At 35.9% G+C, this 24,893-nt stretch overlaps 1 protein-coding gene across 6 annotated transcripts in view; it reads left to right on the top strand.

Moving 5' to 3' along the window:
- The window catches only part of pod1 (coronin pod1), a 76,611-nt gene extending 58,374 nt beyond the window's left edge, over positions 1–18,237 (top strand). For 4 of the 6 annotated variants that reach the window (XM_071693220.1, XM_071693219.1, XM_071693217.1 and 1 more), the window contains 5 exons: positions 101–236; positions 2,111–2,244; positions 9,365–9,406; positions 17,211–17,297; positions 17,782–18,237. In XM_071693220.1, coding sequence (XP_071549321.1) covers positions 101–236; positions 2,111–2,244; positions 9,365–9,406; positions 17,211–17,297; positions 17,782–17,790 — 408 coding nt within the window. In that variant the 3' untranslated portion in view covers positions 17,791–18,237. The remainder of the gene's footprint in view (positions 1–100; positions 237–2,110; positions 2,245–9,364; positions 9,407–17,210; positions 17,298–17,781) is intronic. The other 2 variants (XM_071693221.1, XM_071693218.1) reach the window with 1 other exon arrangement.
- Positions 18,238–24,893: the final 6,656 nt, after the last annotated feature.

The following is a 24,893-nucleotide window of genomic DNA, read 5'->3' as shown; positions in this document are numbered from 1 at the left end:
CCATCATGCTAGAATATGAGAAATTGTCTGAGAAAGATTAATACATTTTCTGAAAGAATCCTGTTTTTAATAATTTTTTTATCTTTGGAATTTTCACCAGACGGAATTATTCCAAGATGACATCTTCCCTTCAACCTTTATCAGTTGGGAACCAGTGATGACAGCAGCAGAATGGCTGGGTGACACCAACCGTCCTCCTCGCACCTTGTCTTTGCAGCCTTCAGACATGCTCAGCTGTAAGATGCAGATACCTTTTATGCCTTGTTCTAGATTAGTCCATAAACAGCATTTTGAAAAGAATGATTACACTGTGGACTCCTGTAGTGTTGCAGTTAGCATTCCTGACCATGACGCATTCTCAGGCCATCCAGGGTCTAGCACATAGGTTCGAATCCTGGTTACAGCAGTCGGTCCACAGTCAACCTAGCTGTTCATTCACCCGTAGGAGTTGGTCAGTATAATGGGTATCTGGCTCAGGCTAGGGTATATATATGGGAATGAATAAAGGCAGGCAGTATGAATTATGTACATGTGTATATATGTATATGTCTGTGTGTATATATATGTATATGTTGAGATGTATAGGTATGTATATTTGCGTGTGTGGACGTGTATGTATATACATGTGTATGTGGGTAGGTTGGGCCATTCTTTCGTCTGTTTCCTTACACTATCTCGCTAACACAGGAGACAGCGACAAAGCAAAATCAATATAGCGCTACCTCACACACATGATGGGGGAGGGGGTTGTTATTCCATGTGTGGCAAGGTGGTGACGGGAATGAATAAAGGCAGAAAGTATGAATTATGTACATGTGTGTATATGTATATGTCTGTGTGTGTATATATATGTGTACATTGAGATGTATAGGTATGTATATTTACGTGTGTGGACGTGCATGTATATACATGTGTATGTGGGTGGGTTGGGCCATTCTTTCGTCTGTTTCCTTGCGCTACCTCGCTAACGTGGGAGACAGCGACAAAGCAAAATAAATGAATAAGTATGAATATATATTTAAGAATGTGTGGAAGTCGAGAACGTTATCTTGGAAAGCAAAAATGGGTATGTTTGAAGGAATAGTGGTTCCAACAATGTTATATGGTTGCGAGGTGTGGTCTATAGATAGAGTTGTGCGGAGGAGGGTGATAGGGGAGAAAGAATACTTCCCATGCATTCCTCACGTGTTGTAGAAGGCGACTAAAGGGGACGGGAGCGAGGGGCCAGAAACCCTCCCCTCCTTGTATTTTAACTTTCTGAAAGGGGAAACAGAGTCTATTGGGAAAATGAAACACAAGAAGTTCCCAAGTGCACTTTTGTGTAATAATCAAATCATCGGGGAGATACAAGAAAGAAATATAAGTCAGCTGATATACAACGAAGAGACATAGCTAGGATCCCATTTGGTAAACAGTCCTTTATGCCTCACCTACACATGGACTGTGGACATTCTGTCTACAAACATACAGAATATATCTCTGTTACACACAACACTTGACAACACTTAACTCACACAGCTTATTCTTTGTAACTGTAGATTTCTTGTGGTGAGTGCTATGTGCTAGCCCTGCCTTTTGGCAAAATGGCACATAGGAGTAATAGACAGAGATAGTAAGTAAGAACATTTAGGTAGGACTATTAGTTAGAAATGTTAGGTAGAAGTAGTAAGTATGAACTTTAGGTAGAAGCAGTTGGTAGGCACATTAGGTAAGAGCCTCTGCAAACGCTGCACTAGACTATCCCTCTGCTAGTGGCCTGTTAAAGGCTAAGAAGCAGCACTGGAGTTCACTAGTTATGGAGACTCTATTGCCATGGCCACCCCCTTGAGGGACTTCCTGAAGGGAATAGACATCAGAGATATAGATAGATGGATATATATTTTCATATATTTGCTTGTACTCTTACTTCCCTTACAATAAAGATCGTGTGTAATTGTATCTACGTGATAGATAAAACTCCATATTATCTTGAATACATTTTTCTGCTGTACAGCAGGGTATCTTGTACTGAATTTCTTCCATGTATCTATTTCTGTTTTTTTACAAGGGTTGTAATGTGATACATTCAGAGATTACTGTCATTTGCCATTCATATTTTGTTTATTTGTAGTGTCAGAGAGCCGTGAACAGCAATCCCCAGTCTCTCAGCCAAACAGTGGTGGACCCCAGACCCATGTGCGGCATGAGACGCCTCCTTTTCTAAAGGGCATGGTACCCAATGAAGTTCGACAAACTCAGCACAAGGTTTGCCAGGGATCAGTGCATGTTTGGCATAATTGTGTAGACTTTACAGTCTCTGAATTGCCATTTCATTTTCATAGAATATTTTTCAGATCTTTTATTTTGAAGTGTCTGGATTTTAGATAATAAGGATGGTTAGCTTTATTTGGATTCCTCTTTTCATCTTGAGGAAGGTATTGTAAGTAGTCAGCTTAAGTGAAAGATGTTCATGTCTTATACCTATGTATCTATACATACCTTTTCCGACCTTACCTTTGTAACCCAAGAGCTCCTTCTGTCTTCTGTGTGGCATCTGTAGTGCTTAGGAAGCCAGCCACATCAACTGGGTGGGATCACAGAAAGCATAGTGGTGTGTGTTTGTCAATATGCAGATAGTGTGGGGCAGTTAATCAGTAATTGTTCAGTGTCTTCACTGTGGTTGTTGGTCTTGAGATACAATGAATTGATATTTGTAATGTTGTAGAGATGGATGGTGTTCAGGTTGTAGATGAAAAAGTGTGAATTGTACTTGTCTAGGAAGTGTGTTTTCAGATGGATATGTCTGATGAAGTGGTGCCTAAGACTGAGTTGGTAGCGCTGATCAGGTAATTTTGGTGTGTGTTTGTATGTTTTGTCAATGTTGTGTTTTTTGGGGATTTGGGAATCTGTGAGTATAGGTTACTAAAGTGTGAAGCAGGGCAAAGTGTTCATTTCTGTTTAGAGGTTGATGGTTAGTTGTGGAGTGATTTGGAAGGGAAGGGTCTAACTCTGTTGCAGACAATTGTATCAAACATATTAGGAGGATCTCTGTTTCATTTTATAGATGTTAAATGTTTATGGTAGCTAGGCAGCTAGTAATTGTTCTGAGTGCTCTGTTTTTGTGGTTTGCACCCTTGTTATATTTGCATTTGACAGTGGAAGATCAAGGAGGTAAGGTATAGTATGGGGTTGAGCATTTGAAGTGCTTGTAGAAGGTATTGAGGAATTCTTTTTCTTGTCCAAATCTGATACCAGTTAGTGTTCTGAGGGCATTTAGTTTGTATGTTGCTATTGTGTTGATGTTTATGGTGTGGGAAGTGACTGTCATGTATGTCACATGTGATGCCCAGAATAGTTGGTGTTTTGTTTAGTGGGAACAATTGTCCACTGAAGGTGACTGGAGTGTATGATTTGGATTCTTGTCTGTTTGGGTTTCAAAGAGTGACTGAAAACTTCTGTAGAGATGCAGACATTATTCTGGGTAGGCAACCGTTCCAATTGTGTAATATAAAGCTGCATGTTTGTTATTGCTTACATGGTGTCAGGTGCTATGACATGTTTGTAAGGTTGTCTGCAAATAAGAGAGTACTCTTATTGAGGTCTGCAAGAGGTCATTGGAGGTCATGTTGGAAAAGATTGAAAAGGTTTGGAGAAAGAACTGCTCCTTGGGAAACTTCTTCATAGAGCTTAAGGGTTTAGCAATGAAGCCTTTGTGTATGACTCTAGCCAACTTGTTTTAGGTATTGTCATAGAGGATGTTGTCAAGTATTTTTTTGTGTTGGGGGATGGCTCAGGAATAGTGTCACATACTTTGTTGATGGTTTTTGCCGTTACTTCTATGTGGGAAGGGTGTTGTGGGTGGTTGATGCCATCTAGGATGTGTTGTGTGATGTCTGTTTGTAGTGTGATAATGTAGTGACTAGGTCTGAAGCTATGTTGTGTAGGTGATAGTGGGATGTTTTGCTTAAATCTGCTGTGGATCAGTTTTTCAGGGAGTTTGGATTCTGAACACAGAAGTGCATTGGGCAGTAAGAGTAGGAAAAGTGGATGGTTTGGGTTTTCTGAGATATGTGCTATGATAGTAAGTGTCCAGATGTTAGGGACTTCATTGCATAGCCAGGATGGGTTGAAGATATGGGATTGCAGATAAGCTTAATTGTTTTGCATGGAAATTTAATATGTTGTCAGGGCCTGTTGCAGGAGTTCTCTAACCCTATGGATGCATCAAAAGATTTCAACTTCATTCTCTGAAAGTCAGATTTTCCAGTCATGTATGACAGTACATTTTTCATTTTTTTATAACATTACTGCCATAAGGAAAATAAAGTTAACATATCTAGTATTTAAATTTCTTATTTTTTATTTTAGATTGTAAAGTTTTAAGACAAAAATATTATTTTTTTCTTTTAAAGAAATTGACAGTAACTGCCTTGCTCTTTTACTGAGGGACCAAAACTAATTTAAAAGCATAGTTATATAATCATAAATTATTCTTAGTTAAGTATTTTAAAACATTATTAATTTTCCTTTATTCTAATTAAGGTGAAAATTCATTTTATGATGTGGGTTAGGGTATGATATGATAGACCAGATTGAATTATGTTAGGTTTGTTGTGACTTGTTGCACTGTGAAAAAGGGACCATCTCAGACAAGTAGAATGCATTTTTGAAAAAATTAGAATATACAAAATGATATATATTTCATGTCAAAAAGATATACAAAAATGTAAACATAATTTTATTTTCAGACTTGATTTACCAATGCAATATCATATTTTCTAGTATTTTTTGTGAATATAGCACCCTTCAAAACAGTGGATCAAACACAAAGGGGAATACCCTTGCAAGATGTTTCACAAGAAATGCCTCTTCCTGCACAAAATTTTCTCTTAGCTTTGCTGTGAGATATTGCATATAAATAGTGCAATTTGACAGTCATTTTAGCCATTAATCATTTCCTACTGCACTTCATGATGTTTTGTAAGGATTAAGAGAAAGAGACTTTAAAGAGATGAGATGGAAGACTTTAATCCATTTACTGGTTTTGTTGCATGTATGCTAAAGTCAGTTCAAAATCAACAGGTTGATGGTAGCAGTGTACAACATCTTTTTTTTTTTTTAACTAGGCTGCTTCATATTGTCCTCATAGAATGTGTTGCCATCAGTTAGGGATGATTTACACTATACCAGGATGGGTGTGTCACAAAAGGCATTAGTTTATTGCAATAGGTTGTAGAGTAAGGCATACCTTGAAAAATTACGATATAAAAGAAGAAATTAAGAGCCTGTAGCTTTGATAATATTTGCATTTGGTGTGCACAGTATAATAAACCAGTCATTTATGAACAAAATCACATAAAATAATAGTGTGTCACAAATTGATAAATACCACAGATATTTACATTATGGCATTAGCAATACCAGCAATATGATTGCATTTTATTATTGAGTTGTGTTTTAAAATTTACTGTTTAGTCTAATCAGTATTGTAGGACAACCTTTCATGAACAATATACTTAAAAATGTAAGGCCAAAAATATCACCAACTAATTGATATTGTAAACATTTATGCTATGATTGTTGTAATTACCTCATTACAATTGCTGTGTAATTATGAAGTTTTTTGAGTGTTTGTCGTTTAGTGTATATGGTATTACAGAGCAAACATTTATAAACAATAGCATGAAAAAAGTATAAGATCAAACTTATTTGTAACATCACCAGACCCTTATCATCCAGCCACTAAATAACCATCCACCAACCTCTAAGTAGAAATAAAAAACTGATGGCTGCCTCACAATTCCACAACATATGTTTCTTCTCCATCCAAATGCAGCAATAAAATGACATATACTGTACAAACCAAGCACTAAACAATTGCCTTCCTAGCCCAGTCTTAAACACTGCCCCATCTAATGTTTACCTACCTGAAACTTCACCCCCAACTTGTGAGTTACCCTTTCACATCTACATTGTGGATGCCAACACCTTTTCAAAATATTGCAAGACCTGCCATGCCAAAGAAGTGACTTCCACAGTGGAAAAAGTGACTGCTTACTTTTCAGTTGCTGTGTGTTCATTCCACAAAGACACACACACCTTCACACTCTTTATTACATGTGGTCCTGCCTGATGGATGTGGCTGGCTTCTTGACAACTGTAGGATCCCTGTGGAAGGGACTTTGAGCTGGAAAATAAGTGACATTGTATATACATACACTGAAAGATATTTATATTTATGCTGTTCAGATTGTCTTCCTTCTTTCCCAGTTATATGTTTGGATCAGATGCATATGGCCTGATAAACCATTCATATTTATCCTCATATGATGTAAATTGTGACATAGTGAACATAACTTTCAAAATGAAGGTAGAGTGCTTCTTGACCATTCCATTATCAAAATATTTTAGTGATATATTTATCCATGTAAATGTTCAGAAGGTAACTTAATTTGACTACTTTTCAAATTGAAAACAAGACGTTTTAGTTTTTTCTTAAAATCTACAGTTACTCAAGGATCTTAAATCTAGTTTCTTCTTCCTTGGAATTCAATTCTATCTTATAATTTAGTAGTTTTACATTTGATATCTTGCTAGGAATTTAATAGATATGAGTACAGCCTTATTGCTGTTTTGTTATTGTACACTAGATGATAATTTATTTGCAGTTATTAATTTTTACATTTATTAGAGTACAGAATCTGACATGCAGTAGGTAGTAGTTGGTAGGCAGCCACTGACCAGGGAGTTGTATTACAAGTACTACCCACCTAGGTATCGGGAGGGTTAGTGATGGCTGTGTAGTGAGTCAGCACTTCATTGGTTGTCAAGTTGTATTCTTTTGACCCTGATAATTATGCTTTTCTTTCTGCTTCATACATATGTGGACTGCTGACATTCTGTCCACAAACATGCAATCTCTCCTTGTCACATATAACACTTGACAACTCTTAACTCATGCAACTCATTGCTGTTGTGAGTGTTATGGGCTATCCTTACTTTTTGGCAAAATGATATGAGCAATTGATAGGAGTAGAAGGTAGAAATATTAAACAGAAGTATTAGGGAGATGTAGTAGGTAAGAACATGAGTTGGGAACATTAGGAAGAAGTAGTAGGTTGAAATTTTAGGCAGAAACATTAGGTAGATTTATTCAGCAAAAGCACAAGGTAGGAGCCTCTGAATATACACCTCTAGAATTGCCTTTCACCAGTGATCTGTTAAGGTAGAGGTACTAAAGGTTAAGAAGTGGCACCAGTTATTGAAACTCTTTTGCCATGGCCACCCCCTTGAGGAAATTTCCAAAGGGAAATGGCATCAGAGATACAGATAGATAGATTGAACATACAACTTTATTTATTATTCTTAATCTGATAATCTCGACAGTTGTTTCGAGTAATAAATTTTCTCATGCACATGACTTATATTTAACTACAAAAATGGTGAAAATTCTGTGTGTCTGTTTCAACCTGAGTAACCCTGTTGCTCCTGGGCTCCTGGCCATATTCCTATTTAAGGACACATTAACATAATACTGGTTTGTATCTGTTGCATGATGTACCCAAAAGAGGTATCACTTTCCCAAGTTAGGTTTCTTTACGAAACATTCCTGCCAGCTACCCGATCATTATGTCAAGATCACAGGGAGGATCAGGTTGGTTAACAGCATTATCAGAACAGTAAAATAGTATCTAGATGGCTGCAGAACAGTGTTTAAGTTAAAAACATTTATCGAAAGAGGCCTCACTGCATACTATCCCATGTGTCATATGGCTAGATTTGCCCTTCATTCATTAGTTGACCATGTGTGGTAAATTATCTTGTTGAAATTCTTGTGAGCTTTGCATTCTCTTTTATTTTACAGCATATAGATTCACCTTGTTATGATGTAAGTACTACAGTAGAGCTTAAACTGAATACTATCTAGCAAATTGTAATAGATTTACTTACATGGCATTGCTGCCTATCATTCTTGATTATATGAAGTAATGGGGCAGATTTATTTCTGTGTTATTATAAATGATAACTTTACCTTTGATCATGAAAATTATAAGACGCACTTTCTGTTTTTATGTAAGTAGTCGGTCATTTTTTTAAGTTCAAGATGCAAATTATCTCATATGCCATGTGGAAATTTTATGATAGATGTGCAGAAACTGATTTGTTTGGGAAAGTTGCTGTAAGTCTGTTTTGATAATATGAGAAGCTGCAGTTTGTGCATAGTCATGTGGAATACTAATGGAAGTGTGCTAATACTTTGCCTTAGTGATTACACCCAAAGTTTTTTGATGAATGGGAGGTTCTATTTTTAGTATTACAGTTCTTCCCACTGTACCTTCATAAACATCTTTATCAGACTTTGTAAAGTTATTTACCTTGGTAGAAAGTGGATTAATATTTGATTCTTCTCGTTAATCTAAGTTATTTGCGCTTTATCCATCCAGCATCAATGGGAAGGGAGTGAGAATTTACAGGTATAGGCAGATAATTCAAGCAAAACTAGCTTAATATAAGTATAGGTATGGGTACGTATATGTGTGTGTGTGTGGGTGTTTATGTATATACATGCGTGTGTGGGTGGGTTGGGCTATTCCTTTGTCTGTTTCCTTGCGCTACCTCGCTAATGCGGGAGACAGCGACTAAGTATAGAAAATAGATAAATAATTTTTTTCTACTTTCAACCTTAAGATTTTACCTCTGATATCCCACTGCAAAGGGAAACCCTTCATTCTGTTTATATTATTTAAGAACATGACTAATTTGCCCAAATGTTCAGACATATGGTGATTTTTTTGTGAAGAATTGAGCACTTTATAATTGTTCACTCAAATATTTTGGAATACATAGGCATTTTTTCAGGTAAGCCACATGACCCCACTTTCCTATCCTGTCTAATACTTTTCAGAATTTCCTGCCTTATGGGTAATTTGGGCATCTTGGTGATGGTGACATTGCCTTTGCCTATCTGCATGCCTTTCCCTATCCTGAATGCCTTATTCTATGATAGAAAAGATGGCTCGAACAGAACCTGCAATTACCCTGAATTTTCCTTTAGACAGATTTATCATACATGTTGATATTATTACACACACCAGATAGGAGCAGGCTAGTTTTAATGTTAGTGTTCTTGGTTCACTTCCTTTATAGATAAGTTGTTACACCCTTTTTAAGCAAAACTATTTTATGCATGATGTGTTCATCTGAATACAGCTCTTAGGTCCAGAGATAAGTTAGCACTGACACCATTATTAAGTTGCAATTAATTATTAAGAGGCCAAGTATGAATGAAAGCTTGCCCAGGCTGCCCTCATATTGGTCATCAGTTGGACCTAGAAGTCTGGCTGTTGCATGTACCATTCCCCAGCTTGCTGTTATGTTTCCACAGAATCTAAATGTGCCTGAGGAAGTCTTGCAGACTCAAAACCGGGTAGGTTTATCATCAACATCTGGGAGTTTTTTCTCTTCTTTGCACTGTATCTGTCGTATTTTCAAGAAAATGTTTCCCACATTTAAAGCAGAATGGCATTTCCAGTTTATTGGTAGCAAATAATATAAAGTATGTCCTATGCCAGTAGATATTCATCATGATTATGGATAATACATTAATCATTCAAGCCTTAGTGATGTGTATTACATACATAATCAAAAAGCCATTGTGGTGAAATGTTTGCCTTATTTGTGATTGGACACGCATCTATGGAAAAGTCAAAATATATGAAATTCATTGGTTTTGAAAGTGAATGCTGCCAATGAAAAGTCTTTGCTCAACCATAAGATTTTTGCAGTTTACTGGATAGGATAAACCTATTGTCATTATAGATACATAGTTAATCAGTTTTTGATTAATATTAATCTTGCACCCTATAGAAACATTAATTGAATATTAGTTAGGAAAGCCAGTGTTGTCAAATATCTCAGTTATCTTCTGTCTGACTTCTTGCCATGAAAGTTACATTAAATGAAGTTCATTGAGTTCTGATTTTAGAATTTGCATGCAAAAATAGTTATAATGGCTATTATTATATTTTTTACAAGTTTTTTTTTTTTTTTTATACCTCGTCGCTGTCTCCCGCGGTTGCGAGGTAGCGCAAGGAAACAGACGAAAGAAATGGCCCAACCCCCCCCATACACATGTACATACACACGTCCACACACGCAAATATACATACCTACACAGCTTTCCATGGTTTACCCCGGACGCTTCACATGCCTTGATTCAATCCACCGACAGCACGTCAACCCCTGTATACCACATCGCTCCAATTCACTCTATTCCTTGCCCTCCTTTCACCCTCCTGCATGTTCAGGCCCCGATCACACAAAATCCTTTTCACTCCATCTTTCCACCTCCAATTTGGTCTCCCTCTTCTCCTCGTTCCCTCCACCTCCGACACATATATCCTCTTGGTCAATCTTTCCTCACTCATTCTCTCCATGTGCCCAAACCATTTCAAAACACCCTCTTCTGCTCTCTCAACCACGCTCTTTTTATTTCCACACATCTCTCTTACCCTTACGTTACTTACTCGATCAAACCACCTCACACACACATTGTCCTCAAACATCTCATTTCCAGCACATCCATCCTCCTGCGCACAACTCTATCCATAGCCCACGCCTCGCAACCATACAACATTGTTGGAACCACTATTCCTTCAAACATACCCATTTTTGCTTTCCGAGATAATGTTCTCGACTTCCACACATTTTTCAAGGCTCCCAAAATTTTCACCCCCTCCCCCACCCTATGATCCACTTCCGCTTCCATGGTTCCATCCGCTGACAGATCCACTCCCAGATATCTAAAACACTTCACTTCCTCCAGTTTTTCTCCATTCAAACTCACCTCCCAATTGACTTGACCCTCAACCCTACTGTACCTAATAACCTTGCTCTTATTCACATTTACTCTTAACTTTCTTCTTCCACACACTTTACCAAACTCCGTCACCAGCTTCTGCAGTTTCTCCCATGAATCCGCCACCAGCGCTGTATCATCAGTGAACAACAACTGACTCACTTCCCAAGCTCTCTCATCCCCAACAGACTTCATACTTGCCCCTCTTTCCAAGACTCTTGCATTTACCTCCCTAACAACCCCATCCATAAACAAATTAAACAGCCATGGAGACATCACACACCCCTGCCGCAAACCTACATTCACTGAGAACCAATCACTTTCCTCTCTTCCTACACGTACACATGCCTTACATCCTCGATAAAAACTTTTCACTGCTTCTAACAACTTGCCTCCCACACCATATATTCTTAATACCTTCCACAGAGCATCTCTATCAACTCTATCATATGCCTTCTCCAGATCCATAAATGCTACATACAAATCCATTTGCTTTTCTAAGTATTTCTCACATACATTCTTCAAAGCAAACACCTGATCCACACATCCTCTACCACTTCTGAAACCACACTGCTCTTCCCCAAGTATTTTAAGTTAATTGTGATCAACATTTTTACTTTTTTGGTTATGATTCTACCTCATTCTTTATACCTATATTGGCACAAACATTGACTACTTGGAAATCAAAAAACTGCTTATCTTGTGGTAGTGCACAACATGTCTAGCTTAATGAAACAATTAGACAACTATACAGTTTGCTTAAGTAGTCTGCTTGTGTGGTGAGGTTAAGAATTCAGTGAGCTATAACTCTATTAACTCCTGTACATCTGTGTATACCTAGAAAAGGAGAGAATTTTTTCCCTTTGTACTTTGTCTTCATGTTCTTGTGTATTCACATTGAAATATGGTTGATAGATAATGAGCAGTGATGTACTAAACTTTTGGATTATTTTGGAAGTCTTTCATTCAGAGCTCAGGGAGGAGAAAGTATGATACAAGATTTTTATCAGTTACAGATGACTGAATGTGTACTTGGCAGGAGAATATTTGATTAGCAAGTAAGTCTGCTCATTGAACCACAGCATGGCTGAGAATCTCTGGCAATTGTATATTTGATTAGCAAATCTGTCTGATTGGCGTGGTTCAGACAATTTTTCATAGGTACATCCTGTTAATGTGGGAAGCATCATATAGTTTATGGATAGACTTGCATTAGCTTGTTTATTGTCAAACATGATTTAATGATTATCATATGCTTGTAAAAATCATATCTCTTTGATATCTGTATCTTTTATATTAGAAGTAATTTTTATGTTTCCTCAGGGTTTGAACATAAACTACAAATCTCTTATACCTTTTTGGCTGTTGTATAATTCATATGGTAAATTAAAATAATAATTATTTGTGGTAGGGATAATGTCTCCATTTGTAAGTAATAAGATACAGGCTTAACCCTGGAGCAGGTAGGGATAGCATGTGTGGAGCTAGTAACCTTTTTGTGGCAAGACCCAAGATTAAGCAAACCCATTTTGTTGTAGAGAATATCACTCATAGACAGTGAAAGACAGCATAAACACATGGAAGCTAATGGTAGCTTTATAAGGGTGTGATCATATAAAAAGTAATGATGTTGATTAATAAGAAAATTACAAATGTGACGATTTAGCAAGATTTGTAATTGGGTATAAAATTGTGATGAATGTTAGCAGAGGTTATGCATCTTTCACTGTTATGTTTAAAGCTCAAAAATTTTCTCTGCAGTCTGGGTCTCATGCATTATTGCAGTATAATAGATTGCTCTGCATCAGTGTTGAATCACTTTTCTTTTTATTTATTTTTCTGGATTGACATTTGATTCTTCATTTACATATTTAGATAAGATTATTGTATGGAAAGATACACTTTGGTGTTACCAGACTCCACTTGCATGTGGTCACACCATGAGTGAGGGCTGGATTATTGTCTGTATATGAAAAACAGTAGTTTCATTAAGGAACACTTTACTCCAGAGGAGTCCATTACAGGTTGTACCTCTCTAATCTGGCTTTCTTTGGTCTGGAAACTTCCATGGTCTGACACATTTTGAATCAGCCACCATTGGCATGTGGATCTGCCACTAGGGCAGCGTTTTAGCAGTGTTAAGGATTCAAAATATGTTTGCATTGCAGCTAAGCTAATTAGTAGTCCTGTTAATTTCTTATATCTCCAAAACAAGTGTATAATGCTGACGAATCTTCCCTGAATTGGCATCACATGCCACGAAAAACCCTTGCCCAAGATATTGAGGAGTCTCCATCTGTGGGTAAGGATTCCAGAGATGTGGTGATAATTCTTGGCTGCAGCAATGCTGCAGGAACACATAAAATCAAGCTGTTGATAGTTGGTAAGAGTGTTCACCCCAGGGCCTTTAAAGGGGTCAATTTCTGTTTTCTGGCATTTTCTGTGGTCTGGTAATGACCAGGTCCTAGATTAAAGAGGTACAACCTGTACTTCCTCACCCCAGATTTAAGTGCATTTTTGAAGCTGCAGAGCCTCACAAGAGGGGTCCTGGGATTTTGTTGTTAATCAGATTATATATATGTATAGAGAATGGCAAAAGATAAGAGTAATTGAAGTTAGGGGAGACGGTGAGGAATGGGAAGTATGTAGGGAAGTACCGCTTACATGAGGAAGAAAAATTTGTGGTATGTTGAGTGTGGGAAGTCAAAAGGTGAGAAAGGGTAGTGGATGGTGGGATGAGGAAGTCAAGTTGCAAGTAAAAGAGAAAACAAAGGTTTATGGGCATTATTTGCAGGGAAAGAGTGCAAGGAACATCATTGAGGGGGCAAATGAGGAAATGGTAACAGACAGAAATGAGGTAGAGGGGAGATGGGGTGAGTATGTTTAAGATTTCTTAAATGTGTTTGATGATAGGATGGAAACAAGAGATGTTCTTGATGTGGAGGCATTTGAAATGAGTTAGTCATAGCAAGTGGTTTGATGAAAAGAGAAGTGGTGCAAGTCTTTTGTAAGATGAAGTGTGGCAAAGTGGATGGAGTAGATAGGATTGCTGTTGAATTTCTTAAGAAAAAGTGTGATTTTACTGTTAATTGGTTAGTGAGGTTTTTCAATTTATATATGGCTCATAGCAAGGTACCTGAGGATTGGCAGAATGCCTGCTTAGTGCCATTGTATAAAGCTAAGGAGCACACAAGTGATTGTTCAAATTGCAGGGGTATAAGTTTCTTGATTGTATCTAGTAAGTTATGGAAGTGATTGAGAGGGAGGTGACATGCACAAAATTTCGGATTAGGGAGGAACAGTACGGCTTCATGTGTGGATCAGGTGTTTGCTTTGAAGGATGTGTGTGAGAAACACTCAGAAAAAGAAGTTCATGTATGTGGCATTTATGAATCTAGAGAAAGTGTATCATAGTGTTAAAAATGCTTTGTGGAAGATACTGCATATATATGGAGTGGGTGGAAAGCTGCTAGAAGCATTGAAGAGTTTCTGTCAAGAGAGCAAGGCACATGTACAAAAAGGAAGATAGGAAATGAGTGGTTCTAGGTGAAGGTGGGTCTGCAGCAGAGATATGATGTCACCATTGTTGTTTAATTTGTTTATGGATAGGGTGATGTTGAGAAATGGTGATCAAGTATGAGAAAGAAGAAAATAAAAATATTAATGTATATGTCTCTATATAAAGCTTGCTTTATCCATCTTAGGGAGGTAGTTTTGAGAACAGATGACTGAGCCTTTGGAGACAAATCCTAGCTTAACTCCTTTTTGTTTCTTCTTTTAGAAAGAGTTAGTAAAGGGGATGTGAGCAAACCCTTTCACTTGCCTTGTCCTTCATGTAGTTCTTTCACATGCCATAGGGTTACCTTTGGCATGGGAGAGCACTTGATTAATTGTGCCACTCTTAATGTACAGACACTCACAAAAAGGAATTTGTTGTGAGTGGCATCTTAGAAAAGCTTGCTAGAAAATAATATCAAAATTATAAGCTAAGTTGTAACCACCTCACACAATAATGACATTACTCCATTAAACCCCATTCATCCTGCTGTAGCACTCAACTTCAGTAAGTCATCATCTGGATAGTGGGTTAGTTGTGCTACAGTGAAGGCTATGTTGATAAGTTTTCAAGCTCTGTCTGTTGATTTGCCATTTTATAATGTGATGTATTGGATGTCTTGACAGTGATATAATTTCTGTTAAATGAAACAGTGATAGATGAGAAGTGCTTTGATGTGGACAGTGCTTGTTTGTAACTCATGGTGTAAACATTTGTTCTTAGCACTAACTTACTATAGTGGAAAACATTGGACAAGTGAAAAACAAAATAATCATTCGAGCAAATAATTCAGAAAAGTGCATGAATGGTTACCATTGACTTACAGAAAACATATTGGCATGTTATCAAGAATCAACTGTCTAGGAATGATTCATAACACTCAAAAGTTAGGCCATGTTTTTCAGTCCTAACTGTACACACCCAGGATATATTTCATGAGAAAGGTGGCCACAATTTAGGGGTACCTTCATTGCTGATAAAGTAATTAGATGAATTCTTCTCAAGGAAATGAGTCTCCCAGTAAATATATGATGGAGATGGCAAGGAAATTAGTTCCATTCACTGAATTATCCTTTGGCAATATAAAGAAATTAATAGCATGTACATTATCATCAAAGACATGAGGCCAAAGGCATGTGCATTGTATTCCTTTTTTCAGACAATATGTATCATGTCTCAACAGAGGAAGAACAATTTCACCTTTACATTTGTATTTGTAAAAGGAATTTTGGTTAATCAAATTCAAAAGTGATGCTTTTTTCAGTATAATTCTCCTTAAATCTGCTAGATTGTCATTGCAGATTCTCTCTCCTTAGTAAGTCTATTAGTGATAGAATTTACCCTGGACTTGGACTACTTCATGAGGATCTAGTCTTTAGGAGCCAGTTTGGAAATAGACTTGTTTGCAATGAGGCCCAATCACAAGTTGCTAGTTTATGTGCCTCCTCTACCAGATCTATTATTTTAGCACTGTAGTTGTGCTCATATAGGAGTAGAGCCACTGAAGATGACTCTACCTTTTTCCTTACTGAAGTCTCATCCAGCAATTTTCATTAAAATATGACTTGTACCATTGGCATGTCAAAAGCATTCTCCAACCTATGCTTAGTCTTTAGTGGAATATGTTTATATCCCAATTAACTGATTTTGACAGTCCTTTTGTTTTTCAAGGATATCAGTAGAGATCTTGATTGTAAAGATTTTCTTTGGACAGTATTCAGATCAGATTTATCTAAGAGTTTACACTCTGGATTTATTGCCTTTATACCAGGAGTACTCTGGAAGAATGGCCTCTTCCAAGAAAGGAGAAGCTATGCTGAGAGACTTGAACCAGGCTGAGAGGCCAAAGATCATTAATGATAATTATGAATGATAATTTGATGGACTGTCTTATGAGTAAATCACATCTTAGGACAGGTGGTATTGATTGCCCCTTTTTAACTAAACCAACTTTGGTTCCTGATGTGTTGAGGATTTTCACCCACAAAATGTCCCGTTCATTCAAGGGGATGGTGCATGTGAGATGATCAAAACCTTGGACAGTAGTTTATCTGGGAATACCTCATTAGTTAAAGAAAGGTGTGGGCAAGTTAGGGCCTTGTACTTAAAAAGTCAGCTTTGATCTGGTGAAAAGTTTGTTCTTAAGATAAATTCCTCTTTTGCCACATCTCATTTCCTGGCTTATCTTTCCATATTGACATTAGGCAACTTTCCAATGATCTTTTGGGGTCTATGACTGGCATGCATACGTTTACTAGAAGGTTTTAGTGATGCAACTGCATGGCTAGTTGTACAAGGTGGTTGCAACTTTTATGATTACAGCCTTGTTTTAAGTAGATATTTGAGACAGCTTTCAGGTCATTATATTTTCATTTTTTTTTGCATGCATTCAGCATGATGTGGCATAACTAGTTACTTGTTCTCATTTTCCTAGAGTAACCTAGCACAATACGAGAGAACTATGTAGATATGAGGGCAAGTGAGGGATCTGGCATTAAGATATCGTATTCACTGGCTAAAAGCCAACTTTCTCGAAATCACATGTCTGTAGCATGTATGGAGTTTTCTTTATATTTTTTTCTGTTAGTTTTATGTATTACTTTGTATTTAGTATCCTGTATACAAATGCATTAGCTATTTTCAGTTGATAATTGAAAGCTTACATGGTTGCCTAATATCCAGTCTTATGGTTGAGCTTGTACATCTCTCATCATATTTCTATAAAGTAAGCTTGTTCATTTCTTTGATTACTTGAATGTATAATATCCAGAATATTTTGTGTTACTTTGACTGTTATTATAGTAAGTTCATTTTCAGCTGGAGGAGTCAATGAGTCAGCAGATGAACCAGGTTAGCAAGACTTTAGAACAAGACAGGATGGAAGGTGTTGACTCTGCAGAATGGGTGAGTTTCTGAGCTCTCTCAATGTGTTTGTTTGCTCTACTTTCCTCTTATTATTCTTCCCTAGTGTGCTTTTCTCTAATCTGTGCTTTTCTTGTGTTTTTCTTTTTCCTCAGTCTTTGATCCATCTTCCCTGTGACTGCTTGTTATATTTTCCTTCTCCCATTCAATGTCATTACTTCAATATGTCATTATTCCTTACATTTCCCTCTTTCCTCTCATTGCATTTTTCTTTTATGTGTGTATTAAACTAGGGAGTTCTCTTACCTCTTTTGTCCACTCCAATTTTTACAAGTTTTCCATCTTTATAAGTTAGGACTGCAATCACTTGAGGAGCTTAGATTAATCTTTCCTGCATTTACTTTTTTAACATCCAGAATAACCATGATTTGGGCATGCTTTTACCCATGCCATGTCAACTACTGAAAAAAAAGAATCTTGTTTACCATTAATGTTATTCCTCTACTTTTTTTTTCTTCCCACTTAGGAGGACTAGAGTATGTTGGTTGTTTAGTTTGCTGCCCAACAGATTTCTCCAACACATTTCTGGCAACAACTTGACATGGCTAACTAGATCACCTGCAACATATCGTGACATGAGAACCCAGTGGGATGTTATGGTATCAGAATCCATGACATCTCTTTATTATTTCTTTAAGGTAAAGATAATCAGGTCACCAGAAGTAACCACAATTAAAGCTTTTGAAGTGAATGTTTAAACTTTAAGAGTACTTGTATGTTATGATAGTGGCATATCATTGTAAGTGAAAACCAGTTTCACAACAGAAACTGAAGCCAGAGGAAGAGGTACTGGTCATGCTTTTAGAAAGAAGTATATAAACTGCAGAGATGCTATTATGATGCATAATTTGCTCATCTGTGGTATTCAAAGGGATATTTATTTTAGATAGAAATGGTTAAACTTTTATGCAAAAGGAAAAAATATGAAACATTGAAGCTGAAATCTTGGTTATAAGTTTTAGAGTGAGAGATGAAATTCAGATTGGAAAGACCCCTCCACATCAGTAAACTGAGAGAATCATTTACATAAGATGGAAGTGTGGTAGGTTCCAGTGAAAAAATGCAAGCTGTAATTGCCACACAAACATTATGAATGGAGTTAAAGATAACTGCATTTGGATAGATAATTTTATTACCATGGTTTTGTGAAACTTATTCCAATACACAACCATACTTAACAAAGGCATTGTTTTCAAGGGTCTTTTCTAAATAACATCTTTGGTTACTTTGTGGTGATTGGATTTATATCTGAACTTAATGTTCATTGGCCGTATTTCCAAACTGTTCCATTAGTGTGAGCTCATGGATGCCGGAGTTCACCGTGTGTAGTTTGTGTTGCATATTGTGCCAGATACTGTATCGAAAATTCTGTGTTGTGAACTGATGCATTGCACAGTATGTGTACTGTATGGTGTACCATAAACTCACATGAGAGAAAATGTTTGAGAATGTTGCCATACTCTACTGAATATTTAGCATGAACAAGGGAATGTGAGGTGTTAATGCTTTTGTTATAAAGCTCATTTTTAAGAAATTGAAAACGAGTTATATTACAGTGGCATTTAAGCTAACTAACCCTTCTCAACACAATTTTGTATTGTTTGATAGTTTCTTTGTCTTTCACCAGTCATTCAGATACTGCCCATAATGTCTTGTTTATATGTCCTTGGTATTGCCATTTAGCTAACTCCAACACATTTCATATAGGCTGTAAATGGAAGAAGCCTGTCAGTTTTTTATTTTTGTATTTGTATGGAAAACAGATTTATGAGATTGTCACACACACTGAAGTAACTGAACTATTGTCAGTTAAGATAGGGACAACTCAAGTCTCAAGTTGACCAGTACAAAGAACCATTTTTATTAGGTGTTTAATATCAGTGCACCAATACACCTTATTACTCAGAACCCAAATAACCACAATCTTCTCTATCTAGAGTGTTGGATTTACATATTATGTGATGCTCGTTCATATATATATACTGCAAAGGACTTTGTAATGTAAATCCTTGAATCCAATGATCCTGATAATTAAGATTGTCGTGTATGAGGATCAGGGAAGTAGAGGCTTAGGTGTATTAGCCTGAGACATTGCAGATTTTGTGCAGAATTAATGAAATGGTGCTTTTTTTTATTTTTTTTTCAGCTGAGCATGACAGGAGAGTTATGCAATAGCAGATATGCAGGCAAAAGTAGCTTTAAAATCCATGGCTGATTTTCAGCTGGCAATTCCAAACACCTTTTTTATGATTCATGGATGTGCCATTAGTGGTGCTTAACTCTATACTACTCTATTTTTAGAAACTTACCTTTTATATGTCTTTTAATTTTTAGCTTTAAAATATTCACAGTAAGACTGAATAGTATTTGATCTGCTGTACTGTGTGCTTGTGTGTGTGTTTGTCTTGATAGAATATTGAAATACCATGGACATTTATGTGAGAGAATTTGAGTCATGGGAGTATTTTTTTATGAATGGTAGTGAATGTCAGTTCTTGTACTTGACTTTGCACAGGTATTTGATTTGCTACACCAAAGTGAAATTTCTGAGGTGAGGATGAGAAAGACATAAGCAAACTAGTTAATTAAATTAATGTAGTACTAGTGCAAAAGAAAGGAATACTATAGATATTCTATCTGTGTCATGGGTTGTTTATAGTGTAAAAGACAAGAACTAGATTCAAAAAGTACTTCAGTATATACAAACTTCATTGACATATGAATTATAGACTGAATAGTATTACCAGTAAGTGTTTTTATAATGAGTAAATATAAGTAATTATTATTATAATTTTTTTCTATTTTTATGTGGAATAGAAATGCAGAATAGTTAAGACAAAGATCTTTTAGTATCAAAAGCTATGATGATTATCTCACTGCATGAGTGAATGTTTGCTTCTGTTTTAGCTTTTAAAATGGAATACAGTATTTTACAAATTTGTTAATTCTCTCAGGCAAAACCTGCCTTAGTCTCTTTGTTCTCACTATACACAAATATATTAATTTTTTCTAACCCCCATAAGAGTAGTCTTATCTTCTGGAGAGATGTCCAGTAGATCAGAACTAGTTTGCTTTGTTAAACCACTGGAGTATAGCATATAGTTGAAACTCCTTTACCCTCATAAGAGTTGGTGATAGGATGATTTACTGCACTGGAATTGTGAGAATGTATTATTGTGGCCAGCATCATTTTAGATTACTGTAAAAATAACAAATTAATGCACAAATGATTGAGGATATCTTTAATCATTGCTTGTCTTGAATGGAAAGACAATTTGATACTTATTTGTAATTCATGATGTTTTTCTGCTCTACCATGAGAACATTGATATTTATTAAGGTCGGGCAAAGGTTTTGGAGATGTGAGTGGTCATATGAAGTGGTTACAAAATGTAAACCTCATGCTCTTGAATATATTCATACACTATAGAGATTTACATTAATGATAATGGAATTTTTGACAAGTCAGGCTTAATCTTGGCTGTTTTTTAATAATGCTTTTTTGATAATTGCAAAGAATTGTTTCATGTTAATGAGCTGCATATGGGATAGAATAGTGATTTCATTGAAAATGAAGCAGAAATATGAAGTTTGTGTAGTCTTATTTTCATGATCTGAGATACTGTTTGTGTGTATTGGTGCAGTGCATAAGAACCACACAGAATGACTTTTTGCATGGTGATTGTAATCATATTTCTGTAATATATATTTTTCATTAAAACTTATATTAAGGCAGGTAATGGTCCTAGGTGAGGGGGTTTTGATTTATTTCATCCATAGATTAAAACTTTCAGGTCATGAAAGTGGTGTCTTTGGGAGCATGTGCTCAGAAGTGATATCACAGATACTGATGGGTAAGATTTAAGATGGTTCATGGTAAAAAAAAATACTTTACATCTGAAAGTGTGCCAAATTTATGGCAGACCTTTGTGGTACATTTAAGCTAGTCATGTTTATTCTGAATTTCTTATTAGTTGACCAGCTCCCCAATAATTTTTGCTCATTATTATCACCAGTAAAGTTATTGATATCTGCTTTAGTATTTGCTAGTCATGTGTTCAATAATTGTAAATCTAAAACTTGTTTGATTTTCACATTGGAACTGATTATCTATACAGATTTCCATTACCTTGTGTGGTTGTGCAAAAATGACTTGGTTAACTGAAGGATTCTAGCTTTACGGTCGTTAATGGAACTAGCCTTAGGTAGATATAGTTATTTGCTACCAGCAACTGGGCTTGTGGCTTGAAATTCCTGCCCAGAGGAGTACTTGCAAGGTGCTTCTGTAAGTTACATAAATAAAGTTTGCACAGTACCACAGCAAAATGACTAGTGATGGAGAGTGAATAGCATGATCTTAAATTCACCATTATGCTTCAAACATCATGAAGGAAAACTCTCCACTTAATTGTCTGGGTTTTCATGATTTGGTTGTGATTTAACTCTTAAATGATTTATTTTTCTAAAAGAATATATTTTACCCTAAATTAATGTATTATAATATCATAGTAATGGTGATAAATGCCATAAGCCCAGCTGTGACTGGTAGTATTCTAGATGTACATTTGTAGACATTATGTATCATAACTGTAGTTTAAACCTCTTCCAGTCAGCCTTAGTTCAAACAAGAGTCAGTTCCACTTTGGGCCATTATGCTTGGTAGATGTAATCAGTTTATCCTCCTAATATCCCACAAAACCATTCCAGTTTCCTTGCAGTCACCAACATTCTTAATATGCATACTTTTTTCATCTCAATTGATTTCTAATTTCGAGTACATTTGTCAGTCTTAACATTCATTAAAAATACAATCTGTGTCTTATCAGAGATATTGTATTATTGTGGTAATATTAGAAAATTAATATTTTGGTTTAAGACTTTGGATGTACCAGTTTTCACAAACATCAGGACAGCAGCAGGAGTAAATGAATTGATATTGTGTTAATTATAAGCTTGACATTCAGTATTCTTATCAGACAAGAATGAATTTGCCCCTAGATGATCCATATTTATACAGAAAATATAATCCTGGAAATGCTGCTTTATTTACTGAGTATGTTTTCAAAAATGGTGGAGGTCATTGACTGTTAGCTTCTGTTTTAGAGAACTAAAGTATGTATATTTTTATTTTCATTTGTCTTTATGATGTTAATTTGTTTGTAAATGAGATTAGAGAACAGGAAAGGGTACCTGATATTTGCTTGTACTTTAATTCAGGATTTTCATATGCAAAGTTTTTAGTTAACATGTTTTATGGTCGTGTCTTGAGGATGCATAGAACCTTTTCAGCAGCATGTTTACCACAATGACAAAAATAACTCTTGAAAATAAGCACATATTACCATATGCTAATGATAGAGATGGTGGCTTTGTGAGCTTAGAATGATGTCAATAAGTCAAGGGTGTTGGCATAACGATGAGTACAGTACATACCATAACTAGTGAGTTCTAGCCCTGCATTCAGCCTTTCTTGGAGTTCAGTCACTGATATCCCTTATCCATGAAAATGCTATTATTGTGTTTACACAACAACAGCATTCATCAGGTCTGAGAAAAGGTGTTGGTTTGTTATACATTTGATTCATATCGATATGACACATGTGATCAGTGTGTAACTTCATAGTTTTCTTAAGAGGGTAGGAGTTTTGCATTGGAAGTCTGCTTGCATTTTGATATAATCTCATTCATGAGGATGAGATTTCATTAAGAAAAGAATTGTAATTAGTTGGAAGTATGAAATTCCTATTAATTGGTCAAAAGTTGATTAAAGATGTAAGTCATACTTGAAACAATGAAGCCAAGAGGTCTGATATGTAAAACTGTCTAGTTATGGCATGTCCATCAGTTATCTTTAACCCTCCACTCCAGTTTATGAGGGGTGGTCCAATTGTATATTTACCCAAATCAGGAAAATACTGCAGTTTCCTCATCTTGCATATGAATATATTAGACTGCTTTTATTTCAAAGTGATCATGTAGATTTTATCTGATGTCTGATATTCAAGTGCCACAAAATGATAGTATATATATGGAGCTTAAATTTCTAACTGAATATGAAAACTGAAATATTTTGTAAAAATGAATGAGATATTAAGTATTTACATTAGAATGAAAAAATCAGAAGGTTTTATTCCTTTTTATCTAACAATATGTGGATTTTTTTTTATCATTTCATTAAATTGTGTGTATGAATTTTGGGGTAAACTCTTTGAGGCATGCATGTTTACAGCAAAAGTAGAGCCAGGTTTTTGTGGAAAATGCCTATTTACAGGAGCATTTTTAAGTCACAGTTAAGCAGTGTATTTGCTGTTCACACACATATGACTTAAATGATGACAAAGAAGTTGATTATAAGTGGGGCATTATTATTTCAGGTTTGTTGATGATTCCTTTAGCCACCACTGGCCTCAACAGCTAATTTTGTAAAAATGAGTTCTAACTGATATTCAGGAATATAAGTAACTTATCCACTCCAGTGATTCAGATGATCTTTTGATAAAGTACTAAAAGAAAGCTATCAAATACAAGCCTTTTCTCTCTTGCATGTGAGTCGACTTGAAGTGAAGGCTTTCATTAAACTAGAACTGAATTATATACCAAAGCCATTTTGATGATTTTATACTGTCTCCTTCAACTTTTCTAGCTAAGGGATTGGTGATTACTATGTTCCTTCTATAAACCATATAGTCAATCTGGAAGGTCTGAACACTTTTATATACTTAGCTGTTACTTGTATTGTAGCCATTACCGGGTAATCTTACCATATTCATTACTCTTTATATCACCTTTGGGTATGGGGACAACTTTGTGATTAAGGTCTAATTTTGTATGCAGAGGCTTTGTACTTTTACGTGATTTGCCTGTATATGTTTATGCACAGGAAGCATTATTCATGAGAGTGGTAAGATTGTGTGAGATTGTGACATGGAAAGTTGTTAATGGTTTGATTCAATGCCTTTATTTCTCTCTGGATGGTCTTGTTATTAGGAATGGCAAAATACAGTACATGTCATGTGCTTTATTAACATGTACCAAGATGAGGAAATAATTTTGATTTGATTTTAAAGCAAATCCTGATTAGTCTTTTGATGGTGTGTCTGAGTGATTCTTGTAATGTATGGCAACAAATTTGAAGTCTGATTAGGCAGAATTATTTTACTGATTGATTTCCCGAAGAACATTGATGAGTTTTTATTCTGTTGTTCCCATGTGTTTATTTGTATTTATTATTACATTGTTATTATCTGCTTTGTTATCTTTCCCAAATATTTGTATATCCAACTTGAATTTTGATGCCACATGTGAGGTTCGGTGCAAAAGTCTTTAACAGTTTTAATGTGATTGACTTTGGATTGATATAACTGATAACCCTTGATTTGTATCTTTGTTTAATGACAGTACAGATCAAAAAAGTAAAGTTTTTAGATATCAGGAAATGACAATTGTCATTTAAGCTAAATATATACCTGTGCTGATATGAGAGTGTGGAAAGAGGAAGGGATGGAGGTCATTTCTTTTAGGCTTTAAATGTTTATTCACAATGCATGCATTAATATATTGTATGCAGAGGGCGTTCAG

Source organism: Panulirus ornatus, chromosome 55 (assembly GCF_036320965.1).
Source record: "Panulirus ornatus isolate Po-2019 chromosome 55, ASM3632096v1, whole genome shotgun sequence".
Taxonomy (NCBI): Eukaryota; Metazoa; Arthropoda; class Malacostraca; order Decapoda; family Palinuridae; genus Panulirus; species Panulirus ornatus.
The sequence above is the reverse complement of the archived record's forward strand: the minus strand, read 5'-3'. Positions and strand labels throughout refer to the sequence as shown.